This window comes from Monodelphis domestica, chromosome 1, assembly GCF_027887165.1.
Source record: "Monodelphis domestica isolate mMonDom1 chromosome 1, mMonDom1.pri, whole genome shotgun sequence".
Taxonomy (NCBI): Eukaryota; Metazoa; Chordata; class Mammalia; order Didelphimorphia; family Didelphidae; genus Monodelphis; species Monodelphis domestica.
In genome coordinates this window covers 473,572,180-473,593,850 of record NC_077227.1, presented here as the reverse complement: position 1 = coordinate 473,593,850, position 21,671 = coordinate 473,572,180, and the positions used below count along the sequence as shown (strand labels likewise).

General features: G+C 38.5%; 1 protein-coding gene across 11 annotated transcripts in view; it reads right to left on the bottom strand.

Moving 5' to 3' along the window:
• The window catches only part of CCDC187 (coiled-coil domain containing 187), a 122,759-nt gene that overhangs the window by 45,323 nt on the left and 55,765 nt on the right, over positions 1–21,671 (bottom strand). For all 11 annotated transcript variants that reach the window (XM_056812700.1, XM_056812697.1, XM_007475319.3 and 8 more), the window contains 2 exons: positions 11,325–11,560; positions 3,956–4,081 (listed from right to left, as the gene is read on the bottom strand). In XM_056812700.1, coding sequence (XP_056668678.1) covers positions 3,956–4,081; positions 11,325–11,560 — 362 coding nt within the window. The remainder of the gene's footprint in view (positions 1–3,955; positions 4,082–11,324; positions 11,561–21,671) is intronic.

The window sequence follows — 21,671 nt, the reverse complement described above, 5'->3', positions numbered from 1 at the left end:
TCTGTCACAAAAAGTCTAACATGACTAAAATGAATGAATAATAACAACAAAACACACAATACAAAATGGTGGATACAGGATGATTTTAGAGGCAAGAAAGAGATCTGAGGAGATCAGTAAAGACTTCATCATATAGAAGGTGGTATTTGAGCTGAGTTTGGAAGTTAACCATGGATCCTAAATGGTAGATCAATAGAGTAAATTAGATACACAATATACAGGGGTAAATGAGTACAAGGGTAAAAAAACCTAGTATTTGAAAAAACCCAAAGATGCCAGCTCTTGAAATAAGAACTCACTGTTTAACAGTATGGCAGAAGCAAGGTACAGACAAATATCTCACACACTATACCAAGATAAAGTCAAAATGGATATATGATATAGATATAAAAAATGATACCATAACTAAATTAGGTGAACACAGAATAGTTTACCTGGCAGATCTTTAGAGAAGGAAAGAATTTATGATCAAATAAGCGATAGAGAGTATTATAAGATGTAAAATGAATAATTATGATCATATTAAATTGAAATTTGTACAAATGAAATGAATGTAACCAAGATTAGAAGGGAAACAACAAACTGGGAGAATTTTTTATAACAAATTTCTCTGACAAAGGTCTAATTTCTCAAATTCTCTTAGCCAAATTTAGAAAAATACAAGTCATTCCTCAATTGACAAATGATCAAAGGATGTGAACAAGCAATTTTCAGATGAAGAAATCAAAGCCATCAATAATCATATGAAAAAATATTCTAAGTCACTCTTGTTTAGAGAAATGCAAAACAATGCTGAAGCACCACCTCACATCTATCAGATTGACCAATATGGCAGTAAAAGAAAGTAGTAAATGTTGGAGTGGATGTGACAAAATCGGGACACTAATGCATTGCTGGCAAAATTGTGAATTGATTCAACCATTCTGAAGGGTAACTTGTTACTATGCCCAAAGGGCTATAAAACGGTGCATATCCTTTGATCTCATAAATACCACTACTGGATCTGTATCTCAAAGAGATAACAAAAAAAGGGAAAGGATATACTTATACAAAAATATTTATAGCCGCTCTTTTTGTAGTGGCAAGGATTTGGAAATTGAGGGGATGGCCATCAATTGGGAAATGGCTGAACAAATTGTCGTATATATTGGTGATGGAATAATATTGCATTATGAGAAATGATAAGCAAAATGATTTCAGAAAAAAACTGGAAAGATCTGCAGAGTGAAATAAGCAGAACTGAAAAGAACATTGTACATAATAACAACAATATTGTATGATTATTATCTATGAAAACTTTACTACTCTCAGCAATACAGTGATCTGGGACAATCCTAAACGACTTTTGATGGGGAATGCTATCCAACTCTAAAGAAATAACTGTTGGAATTGTCTTTCACATCACTGTATTTATGATTTTATTTTGGGGTTTGGGTTATGTATGACTGTGCTCTCACAACGACCAAGATGGAAGTGTGTTTTGGCTGACAATTTAAGAAATAAAATAAAATAAATTTATAGAAAAGAAAAATTGGTGGATGTGAGGGAGAATGCATTTCCAGCACTTGGAACAGCTGGGGAAAAGGACATAGGAAGTGGGACACCAAATGTGAGGAACAGCAAGAAGGCAATTTGACTGTATTGAAGTATGAGAAGGGGAGAAACCTTTAACAAGGCTAGAATAGTAGGTTGATGACCAGGTTGTGAAGGACTTTAGGTAACAGGAGTTTATATTTGATCCTAGAGGTAATGGGGAGCCATTGTAGTATATTAAATAAGGAAATAATATGGCAATCCCTATATAGTTTCAGAAAATCACTCTGGAGGATGAATTGAAGTTACAAGAAACTCAAGGCAGAGACATCACTTAGAAGGCCATTGCAGTAAAGTGAGAAGTAATAAGTGCTCAAACTTGTATAGCTGTATGGGTGAAGAGAAGAGTACAGATGCAAAAGATATGACAGAGACAGAAACAACAGTACTTTTACAGCTATGATGTCTTTTGATTCTGAGAAAACTCTAGTAAGGTGGGAAAAATAGAATAGTATAGCCACTTTGTAGATAAGAAAATTGAGGTCTAGAGAAATGAAAATAAATAGATGGTTTTCATTTATGTGTAAAGGAAGTTCATCCCCTCCCCCTCCTGAGTAGCTTGACCTGTCCATCAACATTCCTGATATAACACAGTTGCGCCCGTGTATGTGCTTTACGTCAATAAGAGTGAGAGGGGAGGTCCTGAAGGGGCTTCTTGCTGGGAACAAACTCAGGAGGAGAGCAGGGAAGAAAGAATTTATGATCAAATAAGAGATAGAGAGTGTGTAAAATGAATAATTATGATTATATTAAATTGAAAAGGTTTCGTACAAATGAAACTAATATAAACAAGCAGCCCTGCAAGGATGATGGTAGGCAGATCTGAGAAGGTAAGAATAGGTTTTTCCAGAAATTAGTTCAAATGAGATATTCACTCAGTTTATCAACCACATAACCAAATACAATGAAATATCCTGCCACAGTCCCTATGTGAATCTCTCTTGTTGAAAACAGTACTGCCATTTTGACAAGAAAGGCATTCAGTTGAGATCTTTCCTTCTCAGGGGAGAGAAAGGAATAATATAGTTGTAGTATCATTTCCACCTTCTTTTATTTCTCTTGAAAATAAGGTTAATGAAAAGTCAAATTAATCTTCATTGGTCTATGTTTATATACATTATATGTATTAAAATTATATGTATATGTGTATGGGTCTATATGCATATATGTATACATATATATTCCTGTTTGTATATATGCATGTATATAACCCTCCCATCTCCTAGGAAGCCACATGATGCAGTGGATAGTAAATAGAGCTATAGAAGCAGAGAGCCTGGGTTTAAATCCTGCCTCTGACACATATGACTGCTATTGATGGAGGTGGGCAGTGATAGAAGTGGGACCCTCATGTTGTGAAATCTTGTATTTTTCACCAATTAGCACTAGGTAAGCATAATAAATTGCAAAGTCTGTAGTTTCAGCAATAGTTAAGCATAAATTACAAAATCTGTATTATCAATCATTCATAATGGTTTTGTACTGTTCTGTTCTATACACCAGCTTTGTGCTGTGTATTATTAATTGCTTGTATTGTTCTGTATTTACTTTAGTTCAGTACAGTTAAGTATTATTAATCACCTATAGTGGTCATGTACTATACTGCACCCTCCCTATATTCCCCTCTTTGGTAAGAGCATTCCAGGAGGGTAGCGAGATCTCTCCTACACTGACAAATGATGGCAGGTGGGAGAATGGCAGTAAACATGGGACATGTGCCCTAAGGGCTCTGGCAGTCCAGGGGAATCTCCCAAACCTGCACATGTCCCTTATCCCGTTCCCTTTCTGGTGTTCTTAGGTTCACCAGTGAAGTGTCAAATCCTAAAACACATCTCCACTTGGATTTGTACCCATCTCTTCAATGCCCATTTTCTAGGGTTTGCAGCCTGTAACCTCCTGAAATGCCCAGGCATTGGCTATTCTAGGAAAAGGTAGAAATTTCCCTGCAATGGGAAGTGACAAGCCCCCAGACTCTCCATAAATATGCAAACCTTGAATCACTCCTTAGGCAACTCCACCAGCCCCAAGGCTATTCTATTAGCCCTTAGGTCATTTCATCAGCCACTGCTTGTAGGTGGCAAATCTATAGCATGCATGCCAGAGCAGAGCCTTCTCTGTGGGCACTTGAAGCTTCACCCACCAGGGTTCCTTACTACAAAGGCAGAGGGACTCAGGGTGGAGCTGTCCCCTGCTCTTCTTCATGGGCCTGAAGACATTCCTCAGCCAATGGGAATGCTTCCTCCCTCCCTAAGGTGGCAGGGGGGAAGGTGGAATGGCACAGAGTCTCTAAAAGGTTTGCCATCACTGGCCTGGCTATTTTACAATCTAAAACTCTTCTTTAAGTAATAAAATCCCTTTATACCTTGGTATCGAGCAGAGCTTTGAGCCTGCCATTCTTGGGTTACGACTCTACAAATTTCGAAGTGTTCTCCTGGAACAGTTTGACCTTGAGCAATTCTTTCACTCCCCACAACTTCATTTTCTTCACCTGTAAAATAAAATGGTTAGATTAGATGGTCTCTGAGGTTTCTTCCAACTCTAGAGCTATCATCTTTCATCTAGAGCTTAAGCCTTCCCTTCACAACAGTGCAGGAGGCCTATGGCATGCAGGTGCATCTTGGGCAAATAGATGCTTATCTATCTCCTTTGCTAGAAAAGAACAACATGCAAAAAAGATTAAAGATGGCCTAGGACACGTAAGGGCAGCCAGGGGCCACAGTGAATATACACTAGGCCTAGAGTCAAGAAGACTCAAGTTAAAATCCAGTCTCAAATATGTATTAGCTACAGGACCCTGGGCAAGGTACCCCCGTTTCCTCATCTGTCAAATGAGCTAGAGAAGGAAATGGCCAACCACTCTGGTATCTTTGCCAAGAAAACCCCCAATGGGGTTATAAAGAGTTGGCCTCAACTAAACACTATCAACAACAAGACTTCGCTGCCTCATGAACCATGTGAAAGTGGGAGTCAGAAGACCTTTTTGCTGCTTAACGTAAAGAAGGTATTTCTTGTTTCCTCCCAGGCCAGCCATTAACTCGACTCTCAGTTTTATATTTCTTTCCTCTGGTACAAAGTCTCTGGAGGGAAATTAGAGCACTGGAAAGTACTCTGACCCTAATCTTGGCTGAACTCACAGTCAAATCTTAGACACTATATATTTCTGATGGTATCTAAAGTCTTGGAATAATCTCCTTTTGTATCAAGGGTGTCATCCAGTCTGTGATCCAAGTAGGCATTTTTAACTTTCTCACCTCCTCAAAGGTCTCAGATTTCTCAGTTGATCAGAGGGCCCAATGGACTGAATTGCTGACCCTCTTTTATTTTATATGTATATAAAATAAAAGATATATATGGTAAATATATATATGGTAAAACCCTCACCTTCCATCTTGGAGTCAATCCTGTGTATTGGCTCCAAGGCAGAAGAGTGGTAAAGGCTAGGCAGTGGGGGTTAAGTGACTTGTCCAGGGTCACACAGCTGGGAAGTGTCCGAGGTCAGATTTGAACCTAGGACTCTCTAGGTTCTAGAATCTCTAGGCCTAGCTCTCTATCCACTGAGCTACCCAGCTACCCCCTCTGACCCTCTTTTTTTAAAGTGAGTCCCATAATAAAAGATCTGAATTTCCTCATTCCAGGACTCCAGAGCTAGCTGGAAGTTACTACTCCCTGATCAAATTTCTTATAATGCTTTCGTCTTTCCTTTATAATGCTCACATTTCACCTTGTTATTTTAATTATCTGCAAATTTATCTCTCTACTAGACTGCAAACTTCTTGAGCACAGGTTTCATTTTCTTATTTTATTCTTGCATATAGTAATAACTACTTAGTGAAAGTCTGTGGTTCAAATGAAAAGGATCTCTTTTTCATTCATCCAAGTTATAACAATCTGTTGTTCTTCCTTATAAATATAAAATCCTGATCCATTCTTAGCATCATCAACGAGATCTCAGCTACATCTCCAGTCCACGGGGGATGAACTGCACCAACTCATCCATGTATTTACTCTCATCTTATCCCCTGGTCACAAGCAGCACACATTTGCAAAACTCTATGCCTACTATCTATGTGGCCTACCCTAACATGCATATTAGGAGGGGAGGAAGGAGAGAAGTGAATAAAAACAGTATCATCTGCTTCATTTGTTTGTGTGTTTTGCCTAGTGTACACCACAGACATTGCCTGATAAAGACACTTCTGAGGACATCCTATATGGATGAAAGGATTTCTTTTGTTTTATTTTTTATTAAGGTATTTAGTCAGGAAGACCTCTCACAGGTTGCAAAGGGTATATATGGAATGAGGAGGAAGGAAAAGGGTAACCTACTTACTTTATTCTCTGGGAAAAGAAGGGGGAGGAAGCTGGCTAAGCGGCCCCCCTGGCTCAAAGCCAGGACCAGGTCTCCTGGGGACAAGCTTGCCTGTCTTGGGACTCTAGGTCTAATTGGTCATTTTGCAACTACATCATTGAAAAGGAAAGAAGTAGTTAACTCACAAGGGTCTTTCTACTGAAGGCTGCAGGATGATCTTATTATTTACTTTAAAAGAAAAGCAAGTTGTACATAATAGACCTGCAATTTCATGTATAATCCTCTTTTTTTATTCTACTATGTTTATGTAAATGATCATTCTAATTGGTTCCTGTTGCAGAATAAAAATAGGAATTATTCTTTTAAAAGTGGCTTGGGGGACTCTCTAAGTCTCTATCTCAGGGGGGAAAATGAGTATTATAATTCTTTGATTTTAGAGTAGCTGTGCTTAATGGATTTTCAATCGAGAAAGCAGCCCCCTCTGCTGATAGGAATCCATCTGTGCTCTTCACCAGATGGCTGAACACCTACTAAAAGGAGTTTCTGCACCAATTTCTTTTTTTTATTTTGGCAAGCTAAGGAGCCACAGTGACTTGAGACACCATAAAAACTCTTAGATCTACCTTAAGAGTCGTTCACTGAGCAATATTTAGCCTAGGGTCTCAAATTCTTGAGTAGGCACCTGGGAGCAATGTGATAAAATAAAATTTAAGAAGTATTGAACATAAAGTCCAAAGATTTTGGTTGACCAACTAGACAACAACTGGATCTTGGGCAAGTCAGTCTCTTTGCTTCACATTCCTTTAATGATATTCTAATTGACCATTGGATTTGTGATCTGGGTATATTCTCCAAAAATGCTAATCCCCAAATATCTGTGATTTTGTGTACTGTCTGACTTCTCACCTTGCTGTCCCCTTTCATATTTCTTTGCTACGTACTAAAAAAGTTGAAGTGGGTCACACAGGACTGAAGACCATTTTGTAGTTTGCTTTTTGTTTCACAAGGCACCATTACCAGAGAATACATCATCACCAAATGGGGAGTTGATCAATTTAGTGATGAGTCTCTCTGAACTTAGCTAGGTAGACCTCAGGAAGCACTCTACTTCCTAGACCACACAATGAAATGAGGATAATAGTACTTGTCCTGGGTTATCTCACAAACATGTTTTATCATGTAAGATATGTATATAAAAGTACTCTGAAAAACTATGAGATGCGATCTACATGGATTCAGTATGGATAAATAGTGCTTGATGAATTAAAAAAGGTGGGCTAATTACAAAACCAGAGATGGATAACTGGTGAATAATTTGTAGGATGTCAAGAGAACTCAAGGAGTTTGGGCAGACCACTTGTCATGAATTTAGGGAAGGATATGGACAGGTTGGGCAACATAAATGGGTTGCCATCTATATTGCTAGAGGAAATACCCAAATTACTGAGGTTATAACTCTACTGTAATATTAGAAGTTGATGAAGGAAAGGACAAATGCCAGAGTTTACTCACAGATGTGGTTATTTCTTGTATTTTTATACATTTAAATATACTTAGCCAGAAAAATGGGTAAGTTATTGAAGGACCCTTCCTTCCTCCTCATCCCCCCCTCCCCCTTTCAGGTCTTGTTAATGAGTTCTCCCTATGGTGACTAAAGTTGGCCACAGTACAGTGTGGGGCCAAAGTTAATTGGGGCAAAAAAATCTAACTCTCAAGCTAATTGGTTCCAAGAGCTAATGTCAAGGTAATTACATTAATTAATTACATACAGAATGTTTCTTTCAAGCTCAGGACACCAAGAGCAAGAGTCTATATATTATAGTGACTCCCCACAATGCAAACATACAGACTAAAGAGTGCAAACACTGTTCCTCAAAGAACACAAATTGGGGCAGCTGAGTGGCTCAGTGGATAGAGATCCAGGCCTGGAGTTGAGAGGACTTCAGACACTTCTTAGCTGTGTGACTTAAACTCCCATTGCCTACCCCTTGCCGCTCTTCTGCCTTAGAATTCTGCACTGTGTTTAAATGTTTCATAGTCTCTAAGAGGTCCAAAAAGCTTAAGTAATTTATCAAATGTATAATACTTAGTATTGAATCTAAGATGGAAGGTAAGGGAAGAAAAAAAGAAATCATATATCTGGCACCCCCATGCCTTAGTACTCTTCTCCAGTTGTGCCTACCATACATACCTAGCCAAGTTGACAGTGTAAACTCATTTTCTTCTCAGGGAAGTAACTGAAGAAACTCTGGTTAAGAGCAAAAGCTTTTTTCTAAGCATCTATTGAGATACAGGTTGCCTGAGCTTGTTCTTTTGTTTCCTTAAAGCTCCTAAAATAATGTACCATCTGCTATGATTTGGTCAAAGCAAAATAAGGTCTCCTAGGAGTGAAACTGCACCCCCTCATTCTGTTCTTGCTTAACCCTTTCAAGTCATTAACCTGCTCTCTTCTTACCCTTGCGATAACAAGATTTCTGTTTTTTAAAACCACTTTTAGTTTCAATGTCTTTTTGTTCTCACACATAAGGAATTAGATATTAAGATATCACTAACACCACAAAGTTACTACATATTTGTTTTAAACCATTTCTTCACTGTGTTGAAATGTTTCATAATCTATGAGGTCCCAAAAGGTTAAGTAATTTACCAAATGTATAATAATAATTTTTTAAATTTACATCATATAGGATGTTTTGTTTATTGCTTTATAGTTTACCAAGCCTCAAATATACATTGTTTCACTTGAGCTTAAATGAGAACCTCATGAGAAAAATAGGGAATTTCCACACCTCCATTTTACAGCTGAAGAAACTGACATACTAAATGGCTAAATGACTTTCCCAAGGTTACAAGCTAGTAAGTGTCTAAAAGGGGATTTGTACTCAGGTCTCCTGACTCCATTTCCAGGGCTCTTCCCACTCTGTTGAGTTGCTTTCTTTAGGAGTCCATTTGAAAACCCAAAACTTCTCTTTATTGCCAAATAGCCCCCAAGATTTCCCAGACCTAACTGCTGCAAATTCTGGCACACTGTTACCTATGGAGTCCTAGCTCCCATACTCTCTGGTTCCACCAGGAACCAGTCCTAGTGCAAAAATTCCTTTCACCAATGAAGATCTTCAATTTCTCTGTAACTTATATAAAAGGTAACTTTTCTATAGTTCATCTTCCTGACAGCTTCCAGGGGACACCGGAAGTATGAGTGACTTACCCATGGCCATACAGCTACTATGTATCAGAGGTTTAACTTAAAGCAATTTTAAACCCTCATTGCCATGCTGGCTCAATCTATTCTTTCTTTGTGGGAAACTTTTTTAGTAGTGATTTACTTTTTGGAGGAGATAGAAGAAGGGTATGAATGGTAGCTGATGGCTATTAACCAAGTTCATAATCTCCAACAGTGCCAACATTAATTCCTTACATATCCTACCAGGTTTCCTCATAGGTCACCCTCTTTCACAATCTAACTGTCAGAAATCACCAAGGAACTTGCTATCCAGAAGGACAGGGTCTCACAACTTGCGATCCTAGTATATGGCATCCTCTACAGCAGTGGTAACCAAATTATTTTTTGCTTTTGCACCCTTAGCAATAAAGAAAATTTTAAATTGTATCTTCAATATGTCTATAATTTACTTAGTGTTAAATTATTTTTGTGTACTACTATACAAGTAATTATCTCCATTGTAAAACCTTTATAAAATATATGTTTAAAAGGATAAGATAAAGATGAAATCGCATTTGGTTCTTGAGACAATAGGGAACCACCACAATTTTTTGAGCAAGGGAGTAACATGGTTTAACCTGCACTTGAGGCAAATAAGTTAGACCGATTGTGAAGGATGAGTAAAAGAAGCAGGAAAAACAAGTTATAGAGTTATAGCATTGCCAGTCATCTTGGCTTTTGTCTTGCCACTGGATTTTGATGACAGGAAGAGACTGCTACTGTTGTTTGTCCTTCGTTTTTTGAAAAGGACCAATGATATCATGACAAGTAAGGTCTTGGCATGCCTGTGAGTTAGATTTAGGTTGAGGTAGAATTATACAAACAACAGCAGCCTAGTTTATCATGGTATCTAAGTGACTAAAGAAAGGGGGAGATAGGTTGTGGAGGTTGAAAAAAATTGGCAACTGGTTGTAAGTGGGGTGAGTGAGAGTGAGGAATTCAAGACTACAATGAGGTCTGTAAATCTCAGTGATCAGGATGATGGAGCCCTCAACAAATATGGGAATCTTTGGAAGAAGAGTGGATTTTCTAGGAAAGAATAATGTTATAACATTATAACAGATCACAGTCCATTTCATGCCACTCATTCTGTGACTCTCACTCTGTTCTACCCTAAACAGTGGCTACCAGGTAATTTGATGTGGGGCAGTGAGGAAGAATGGAATTTTCCTACATGCATCACCTAAACAGCTGCTGTTTAGGTGCCTGGAAGCATGGTTAGGTTATAATTACCTTGGGAGGCCAATGCCTGACTTAGAAGCAGGGAGGAGGGAGTTTGTTCAGTGGAGGGAGTGGGCTGAGGTGGGGGATATTGGTGAATAAGGGTAGGTGTGACTATTTTGGAGACAAGCCCTTAAAACTGATTATTATCCCCCCCCCCCCTCTCCTCTGCTTGACCAGTCACATATCCTTTGTAGTCAGGACAGGATTCCTTTGATGTCAAGCCAGGGTTCCCATTTTGTAGATGACTGCTCTGTAGAGCTGTTGAAATATATCCAAGGCTTTTTATTTCAATGAATAGAGCACAATGCTTCATGAAGGCAATAAGTTTTATCCTTGTATGGCTAGTTTCTTTCACAGAGACCCCCCCTAAGCTATGGCTTGTTCACAGGTGGCTCACCAGCAGAAGTCATGGATTTGTATAGTTAAATGAAAGCTGTCCAGGGCATGGAGTGTGGTCAAGTGAACTGGGCCAAAGAGGAAACCTGCTTTAATCCTTAAGCTAAATGGTTTATTTAGGGAATGTCAAGGTAATTATATTAGTCTATGTTTATTTACATTAGTCCAATGCTTCCTGCAAGTCTACTGTAGAAAAAGAAATTAACCAGATCATCTTCCCACCATTTACTGGCTTTTGAATGACCAATCACAGCATTCTTCACTATTCATCTAGCACTGGTAACTAATCACTATATGAGCCTTTTCCTAGACTTAGATGCAGTTGGATCAACAGTGTCTTATATTTAGATAGCTCTTTTCCTGGAAAGGAATGAAAAGAATGGCAAATTGATTATCTCATTCATTCTCAGAGTCTCAGCATCAAACATCAATTCATTCATTCATTTTCATTATAGGACATTTACAAGGGGATAATTATGGCCTTTTTAGAGATGTGGCATTTGAGATAAGGAATGTTTAAATGGCTTATGCTGGGTTACATAGTGGGACGACAACAGAATATTAAATACCCTCTCTTACCTGTATGTTTGTTTGAGAAGTTTAAAACCTCAGTTGCTTTGGCATGAAGAGCTTGTGTCTTGGTATCCCCTGTAGCCTCAGGATCTCTAAGAGAAAATCCAGTCAATTCTTCCACCTTCTGAGTTGCAGAAAAATCAATGAAGCTGGCTTGCTTTTCAGATTCTTTCCTTGGACTGGGAGACACATAAACGTGAACATCTGGAGAACTTTTCCTAGTTGGTGAGGTTTTTGAGACCCTTAAAAGCAACAAATGAAAATGGTCTCTATAAAACCAAGCAGAAAGTATAGGGAATTATTGACTACAATACAAACTAGGCTAAGGATGGGGGAGAGGAGAGAAAGAATTGTTTTTTTAAGAATTATGAGAACCTAAGGAAGTCTGATAGCAAGAGAGTATTCAGGTTGGGCTATAAGCAATAAAAGTCAATATTTGGTGAAATTGACTTGTATGGTATTAGTGATGGTGCAGGAGGAAGTAGAGAAGATTAGTAGGGAGTGTCAAAGTTAAGGAGAGAGGAATTAAGTTAATTCAACCAATATTTGTTATTATATAAGAAATAGAAAGAAATTAAGAATTTAGTTCTTCCATAAATTCTGCAATATTTAATCATAAACCCAAGGCATGTCCTGGGTTCTAGAGCAAAAGATGTTTAAATACAATTTCTTTCACTGGACATTCATTAGTCCCCTCTTGTTTATCTACCCTTGTGTTAGGTGGTTATATCTTCTTGTGTACCCATTACACTGTGGGAGAGGCAAAGGAAGTAAAAGATGGTTTCTGATTTTGAGGAGCTTGTAGTTTACTTGGAAATGCAAGACATACACATATGGAATGGCTAGAGAGGCAAGGGCTTCTCTGTGAATAAAGTAAGAATAGCTTACCAAAACTATAGGATCATAGAATTAGAGCTAGAATATTCAAGTCCAGATTTCTCCCTTTAGAGATGGGGTAACTAGGGCACAAAGACTTGCCCAGGTTCAGATAGATAGAAAGTGTCTGAGATTGGATTTGAATCAAGATCTTCTTGATTCCAAGTCCACTGTCCTATTCACTATGCCATAGAGCAGTGATAGCATACCTTCTAGAGATGGAGTTCTGGGCCCCTCCTCCACACCACCCCCAAGACCCAGTGCTGTGCCCCTCCCCACCACCACATGCTGGGTATGCCCCCCTTACCCCACCCAGAGAAGAGAGGAAGCACTCTCATTGGCTTCTGGGCAGAGTGGTGGGTAAAATAAGGAATGTCCTTAGCACTGTAGAGATGGAGAGCTGAATGGCCTGAGTTCCCTGCTCCCCTCCAGCTCTGCTGCCTATGAACCACCTACCATATCCCCTGTATGTTCCCATTGGCTGCTGGGCAGAGGGGTGGGGATGTGAAAAAATGTTGTCAGGCACAATGGGGGAGGGATCAGCTCCACCCAAGTTCCTCTGCCTTTCAATGAGTGCCCAAAGAGAGCACTCTGTGTGCTATCTTTGGCATCTATGCCATAAGTTTGCCCATCACTGCCTTAGAGAATGAGGATGATCCTGGGTAGGGGGGACAGCTGATAGAAGCAAATCTGAAGGTCATAAAAATGTGATGGACAGGGATGAGAAGAGAACAAAAGAAAAGGAAGGATATTCCAGGCAAGCTTGAGTAAATAAATATGCTTTTATTGCTATCTAAAGATGACTCCTAAGATTGGATCCATTAATATCAGACAAATAACATCGTAAGAGGCAAACAAATAAATAGAATGATTGGGTACTGACACACCAATCCAAGAAGGAAAAAGTTAATTCTATTCATAACCTCATCCTTGTTGTTTCAGCTCCATGATGTCAGACCACCTCAATAAATAACTTTGGAGTCAATGCCAAGAGTAGCTTGTTGCTAGTTCATGACTTGAACTGGAATTCTGCATAAATAAAAAGTAGGTTGGCACAGTATTTAAGGTATTTTTTTAAATTAAAATGAAAGTGAGAAAATAGGTACTTCTTGATCTAGCAGCAAGTCCAAAAGATATTGACCAAAAAAGGCGTGGTGTGGCAGATAGAAGTCACAGCTGTTTATAATGTGAGCTTTTTTTAAGCACAGAAAAATTAGTGTGGAAATATGTATGTTTTTTCCCTTTTTATCATCAATCAGCTTAGCTAAATCTCATTTCATATTTCTCATTAATAAGTGTTTCTGTTATTCCTGGCACAGAGTGACCCAGAAACAACTAGATTGATTAAAAATAGCTTTCAGTAACTGGGGCTTCCCATTCTGCCTGCAGATAGTAGGGGCCAGGAAGAGACTAAAAAAGACCATGAACCCACAAGAACTACAAGTATAAAAGAAAGGAACCATCCCATTGCTTTCAGGAATTTCATGCAGATGAATCTCAAGGTCTAAATGATCCCTCCAAAATCCTACCCACATTGGTAGGCTCCAGGTTAGAGGTAGGCTGCATAGGCTTCCCAAACCACTAGCAGAGTCAGTAAACCTATCCCAAATTACCAGGCACCTGGAGCAGAGAATTTTAAAGAGAAGTGATTTGGGGAATGAAACAACCCCTCTCCTCTATAAGCTCTACCCTATGGCCTAGGCAAGACTAGGAAGAGTCTGATTAATTTTTATTACTCAGCTGCCAAGATTCTTTGTAATTGTCAGATCCCAAGAAAATGTCAGTGTTTTTCTTCTCCTTTTCTACTTGCACTATCAGTATCTACCTAGATCCCTGTAATAGGACCACGGTTATAATAGAACACAGAATTCTATAATGTTAGAGTTGGAAGAAGCCCTAGAACCATGTTGACAAACCTATGGCACATGCATACTGGAGAGGGCTGTTCCCCTCTCATTCCCCACTGAACTTGAGGATTTTTTTCACATCACCCACCCCTCTGCCCAGCAGCCCAATGGGGCTGTCTGGGGTAAGGAGGTGGCTCACATGTGGTTTTAGGGTACAGTTTGGGCACATGGTCTCTAAAAGGTTCAACATCATTGCCCTAGAACATAGAATGTTAAAAGGGGTTGAGGGGGAAGCTGGGTAGCTCAGTGGATTGAGAGCCAGGCCTAGAGATGGGAGGTCCTAGGTTCAAATCTGACCTCAGACACTTCTCAGCTGTGTGACCCTGGGCAAGTCACTTGACCCCCATTGCCTAGCCCTTACCACTCTTCTGCCTTGGAGCCAATACACAGTATTGACTCCAAGACGGAAGGTAGGGGTTTAAAAAAAAGGGGGGGGTTGAAAGGGGTCATTGGGATTAGTGATTCCAGTGGCCTTGTTTTATAGTGAAAGAAATTGAGGGCCACAGAGGAAATGGAACCTGTCCTGTCTCAAAAAATACTCTCCCTCATCTGAATGGATTGTCTAAGAATAAAGTGAATTCCCCATTAAGTATTCAAGCAGAAAATGGATGATTACCTGAAGGGAGAGTATAAAGGTTTTTGTCTTTATGGGTAGAAGTCTAAACTAAATAACTTTCTAGAGCTGGGATTTTTATTCTATGAATCTAAGATGCAGAAGCAAAGCAAACAAGTCTTTCTTATCCCAGAGAAGAGGTTGTTCCTTTTTTCAGTAGCCTAAGATAGCTCCTTACAAAGGACTTTTCTGGTCCTGGCAATGGCAGTGACCATTTTAATACAATAGCAAAAAGATGCTCAGACTTGAGGTCATAATTATAGTCCCTGTTCAAACACTAACTGGTTTTATATCCAGGTATATGTATATATGTATATACAAATATATATATATATATATATATACACACACACACACATATAAATATATATATATACAAGACATTGTTCTCTTTTTGATAGTTTGAGATGGCTTTTTGTTGAGAGAGAGAGAGAGAGAGAGAGAGAGAGAGAGAGAGAGAGAGAGAGAGAGAGAGAGAGAGAGAGTGAGAGAAGGAGAGAAGGAGAGAAGGAGAGAAGGAGAGAAAGGGAGAAAGGGAGAAAGGGTGGAAGGAAGGAAGGAAGGAAGGAAGGAAGGAAGGAAGGAAGGAAGGAAGGAAGGAAGGAAGGAAACTCAAGGGCTCAGTGGATTGAGAGCCAGACCTGGAGTCAGGAGGATCTGGGTTCAAATATGGCCTCAGATACTTCTTAGTTATGTGACCCCGGGCAAGTCACTTAACCTCCAATGCCTAGCCCTCACCACTCTTCTGCCTTGGGACCAATACACAATATTGATTCTAAGAAAACTCTTTGACAGTTAAGTGGTCTATCTTTATAACCAGATTCCTATAGATAAACTGGAACTGTATAAAAACCATCATCTATTTAAAGAGATTTAGAAAAGTATCAAATAATCAAGTGATCAACATATTTATTAAGCACCTATTTCTCTACTGTGCTTGGTACTGGAGATCCCAAACAATGAATGATAGAATCCCTACTGTTAGGAGCTCAAAATCTGTTTCCCATTCTCAACTGCCTCTACTCCCTGGAAAATCAGTTCCTTCACCCTCCACAACCTACCTCCCACATACTTTTCTTCAGCCTTTCTTCATATAATTCCACTTCATAATTTCTATTTTTTCAGTCAAACTAGACCCTTACTCTTAACTGTTTCCCAAAACTTGACACTCCTATCCTCTATCTCCATTTGTTCATAAAAGCCATCTTCCAGGTTTGAAATGTACTCTGCACGTCAGAATCCTTATCTCAGGTATCTGAGGCTCAGCTCAGGTGATACGTCCTCCAGGAAGCCTCTCTTCACCCTCCTCTCTTCAGTTTTTTGTGCTCTCATTTTTGCCTTAATTTTCTATGTGCTCTTCTTAATTATAGTATACATATATATATAGTATCCCCCTAATAATAATGATAGTGATGGATAAACTGAAACATGGTGTTTTTAAGATTTTCAAAACACTATTCATATTATTTCTTTTGTGTAGAATGATAGCAGGATGACTTTATTTTTGTCTTTGTATCCCTCACACACTGCCTTGCACAAAAGAGCTCCTTAATAAATGTTGGTTGCATTGAACTGAATATAATAATAGGAGGCAGTGATGAAGGTTCACTCCAGTAACTTCTCTACTCTCTCTGCTAAGCTAAAAGGGGGGGGGGTGAAAACCCTGAGGTATTTACATTTCTCTCCATAACTCTGACTAGAGCAAACCGGTTGTATAAATCATCTGTGAATCCATGGCTCTCTGTTACAAGGATTGTGAAACTGTTACTGAGGAGGGCAGGGGAGGAAGGGAAGAGAGCTGGGGGTGTTGGGAGGGGGGAACAATTACAATCTGATTTAGCAAGTTAAAATGCAGGTCCAAACATTTTCCATTAGCAATACTAAAGTGCGAAGAAGTTCTTTGAAATAATTTTAAAGTAAATCATTTTATCTCTATAAAACAAAGCCCTCACATTAAACTAATGTCAATTTTTCCAATTCTAGAAACTAAATCTAGAAGAGGATACCATCAAATATTACCCTCTCTCTACTTCCCACATGTTTCCAGATTACAATCCTGAATATAGCAACATTCAGCACAGAAAAACATCCTTAAAGTTACCCTGTCTATAAGGGATTTCCATTTTTTAAAAGTTCTTATTAAAGAATCATTTTTGGACATCTCTTTTGGTAGGACATAGACCTGAATTCACTCACTTTCTCTTTGTCTCTGCCTCTGTCTTTTTCTTCTCTCTCCCCTCATCTCTGTCTCTTACTCTTGCTCTCTTTTCTTCTTTCCACTCTTTCTTTCCCCCTTCTTTATCTCTTTGTCTCTGTCTCTGTCACTCTCTCACTCACACACACACACACACACTCACACACACACACACACACACACACACACACACACACAAAGCAAACTATATCCATCATCAAGTTTTCCCAGAACAAAATGAGAAGACTCAATCCACAGTAGCATAGGAAATGAATGGAATTTTACTGAGGTATTTACAAGAAAAACATTGTGTTCTTTTTTCTCTGTTCCCTAAATTAAACACAAGCTGGGAGTGAAAGGTAAACTTTCTTTATTCTCTTTGTCAATATTTTTCAACATAGGATCCTTGAGCAGATAGGAATATATCAGGATCCCAGTAGAAGTCATTCTACAGCCTAGCCCAGAAATAGTAAGCTGGGGCTTCTACATGCCCCAGGATTTGCTGAGGGCTCCAGGTATGTCTCATTTTTGTTTCTTTGTTTTTGTCTACCATATTAATAACCAAGTAGAATATTTTACATACTGCTATCTAAAGACAGTTTGTGTGATTCCTGGTCTAGGAATTAAGCTTGTTCTAGATGTTGCAACTGTCTAGATATTGTAAAAAATACTCGAATACAGGACTACAATCCCCACGAGCCTTTGCTCCACTTCCCCAGAATGCCTTGTAATCTCACCTGGGCTGAGATCGAGAAGGTATTTAAGCTGATTCAAAGGCTTTTGAGAGGGGCTCTCTCTTGGCTTTTTTTGGACTTCCGTTTTGGAGCAGGCACGTCTCTTGCGTAATGTGAGGTTATTTTGCTTAGGCCTCTGGCCTAGGCACATGTTTCTTACTTGTATACTCTTTAATCTTTAACCTTTAATAAACCTCTAAAAAATATAATACTTATTGCAGAGAGAAACTAATTTCTACCTGCCTCAGATGCCTCAGTCTCCCCTTCTCCCCTAAATTTTAACTGTTACAATATTGGGTATGCTTCTAGATATTACAAATATTTTTTCCTTTGCTGTGTCACTCACTAGCTGTATACTCACAGGAAAATCACTTAAATTCCTTGATCTTTAGTTTCCTCACCTGTTAAACTCTGTAAAAGCTTTCTCACAGAATTGCTATAAGGAAAACACCTTTTAAATTTTAAAGCGCTATATAATATAAATTATCATTATTAATAATACACTTTTAATGGCATGAATAGGCAGTTTTCACATAAAGAAATAAAAATCATCAATAAGCACATGAAAAAGTGTTCTAAATCTCTCATAATTAGAGAAATGCAAATCAAAACAACTCTGAGGTACCACCTCACACCTAGCAGACTGCATGACATATGACAGCAAAGGATGGTAGAAATGTTGGAGAGGATGTGGTAAAATTGGGACACTAATACATTGCTGGTCGAGTTGTGAATTGATCCAACCATTCTGGAAGGCAATTTGGAATTATGCCCAAAGGGCTTTTTAAATGACTGCCTGCCATTGGATTCAGCCATAGCACTTCTGGGTTTATACCCCAAAAAGATAATAAGGAAAAATACATGAACAAAAATATTTATAGCCATGCTCTTTGTGGTAGCAAAAAATTAGAAAATAAAAGGATGCCCTTCAATTGGGGAATGGCTGAACAAATTGTGGTATCTGTTGGTAATAGAATATTATTATGCTGAAAGGAATAATGAACTGGAGGAATTCCATGTGAACTGGAACAACCTCCAGGAAGTGATGCAGAGTGAAAAGAGCAGAACCAGGAGAACATTAAACACAGAGACTAATACACTGTGGTACAATCAAAAGTAATGGACTTCTCTACTAGCTGCAATGCAATAATCCAGTACAATTCTGAGGAACTTATAAGAAAGAACACTAGTCACATCCAGAGAAAGAACTGTGGGAATAGAAACAGAGAAGAACATTTCCTTGATCACATGATTTGATTGGGGATATGATTCAGGATGTAGACTCTAAATGATCACCCTAGTGCAAATATTAACAATATGGAAATAGGTCTTGATCAATGATACATGTAAAACCTAGTTGAATTGCGCATTGGCTAGGGGAGGGGAGGGAGATGTGGAGGGAAAAGAATATGAATCATGTAAGCATGGAAAAATAAAAATAAATAAATTTAAAAAATAATAAAGCTTTAAGTGCTATATAAATATTAGTCATCAGTTAATTTCAACAAATTTAAAGCTCGAAAAATCTTGAATTTTATATATTATAGTCGCTTATTTCATGGTGAACCGACAGATGATTAGAGAGGTTAAATAACTTCACTAAGGTAAGATAATAAGAGGAATGATTAGAATCCAGGTTTTTCTACTTCAAATACCATGTTCTTTTAACTCCAACACTGATATATCTAATCCTGACCACTCTAAGAACCCAGCTATCACAGAACTCTGAAGTCTCTCTGATCATTTTCTTGGAGTAAGAATTCAAATCGCTCCTTGCATTCCACCAGAAGGCCATAGGAGGAGGAATAGGAATAAGGGAGGTAATATAATAAAACCAATCATATTGCCTTTTAGTACAACTCCAACTAAACTATAAAAGTTTATTTTGGAGAGACATAAAAAATGATGAAGTTCATCTATAGCCATGATAGCAAACCTATGGCATATGTGCCAAAGATGGCATGCAGAAACCTTTCTGTGGGCACATGCACCATCACCTGCCAGAGTTAGTTACTAGAAAAGCAGAGAGACTCAGACAGAGCTGCTCACTTTCCCCCTCTCTACCATGCCTCCCCACCTCTCTGCCCAGCAGCCCAGTGGAAGTGCTTACTTACTTTGTCCCCTGAGTAGAACACCTGGGCCACTCCTTCCCTTTCTCCCACTTGTCTGGGCAATGAGGTGGGGGGAGGGACACTGGTCTCTGGAGGAGTGGGGCATGGCAATGTCTAAAAGATTCTAAAAGTTTCATCATCACTGTGCTATAGGAACAAAAGATCAAGAATTTTAAGAGAAATAATTGGGTGGAGGGAGAGGGGACAGTAGTACAAGGTCTCAAACTTTATTACAAATCACAGTGTATTCATCAAAACTATTTGATTAAAACAATAATAACAACAAACTATTCAGTACTAGTTAAAAAATAGAGAGGTCAAATCAATGGAACAGATTTTATGTACAATATATAGAAACAAATACACGTAATAGCATTATAAAGCCAAAGTCACCAATTCCTTGGATAAGAATTCTCTATTCAACAAAAACTAGTGAGAAGACTGAAAGGTATTCTGTCAAAAGGCATAGACCAGGGGCAACTAAATGGCCCAGGAAATAGTCAGGCCTAGAGATGGGAGACTGAGCATTCAAATCTAGAATCTAACACTTATTAGCTGTGTGACCCTGGGCAAGTCACTTAAACCCCATTGCCTAGCCCTTACCACTCTTCTGCCTTGGAACTAATACTTAGTATTGCTTCTAAGTTGGAAGGTAAGGGTTTAAAAAAATAAAAGGCATAGACTAACAACTCATACCATATGCCATGATAAGTGCTAAATAGATATATGACTTAGATATAAAGGGGAACGTCATAAACAACTTAGAGGAGCAAGGCAGGAAAAAGCATTTCAGAATTATAGATAGGTGAAGAGCTCGTGACAACACAAGGGCTGGAGAGCATCACAGGAGGCAAAATGGAAATTTTTGGTTACATGTAATTGAAAAGTTTTTGCACAAAAAACATCAATATAGTTAAATTAAAAAAAACTCAGAGAACTAGGAAAATTTTTTCTCTGATAAAAAAAGTTTCTCTGATGAAAGTCTCATATCAAAGACATATAAGGAAATAAAATATATAAAAACAAGAATAACTTCTCAATAGTTAAATATTCACTGTTAAGAAAAGGCTATTTCAAAGGAAGAAATCTAAGCTAATCATATAAATCATATAAAATGCTACAAATCTCAAAAAAAATACAGAAATCCAAATTAAAGCAGTTCTGAGGTCTCACTTCACACTTATCAGATCGACAAAGATGACAAAAATGGAAAATGAAAATTGTTAGAGGGGTGGTAGGAAAACAAGAACACTAATGCACTGTGGATGGAGCTGTGAATTATTGGTCCAGCTTTCCTGGAAATCAATTTGGAACTATGCCCCTAACGTGGCTAAACTGTACAAAGCATTTGACCCAGCAATGCCATAACTAAGGCTATACAGAAAGGATGATGAAAAGTCACACACACACACACACACACACACACACACACACACACACACACACATGCATGTGTGGGTGTGGAGGGTACCATCTAGATAAGCAGGGAGCATAGTCATAGGCAAAGGGTCCTTAGGAGAATGAGCATGAGCCTGATGAGCAAAGGAACAGGGGTAGTAAAGCTACTCAACATGTAGTATAGGAATATTTTACTGGCAGATTGACTAGAGGAAAACACACCCCTGGATGTTGGCATCCTGGAGCTCTTTGAAGACTTCAGTGGATTCTAGTAGTTTATGTCTATGAAGCAAATTTTATGTATACCGCTGTTACTGGGAGAATCCCAGCATCTATTAATGAGTGAATATGGACAAAGGTTATAAGATACAAATCAATAAACATCTATTAAGAACCTAGTTTATGTCAGGAGCTAAAGATACAAAGAAACAGAAAAAATAGTCCCTCCTTCAAGGGGCTTACAGTCGCATAGGAGAAACAACATACAAATATGCATAAATAAAATATAACCAGGATAAAC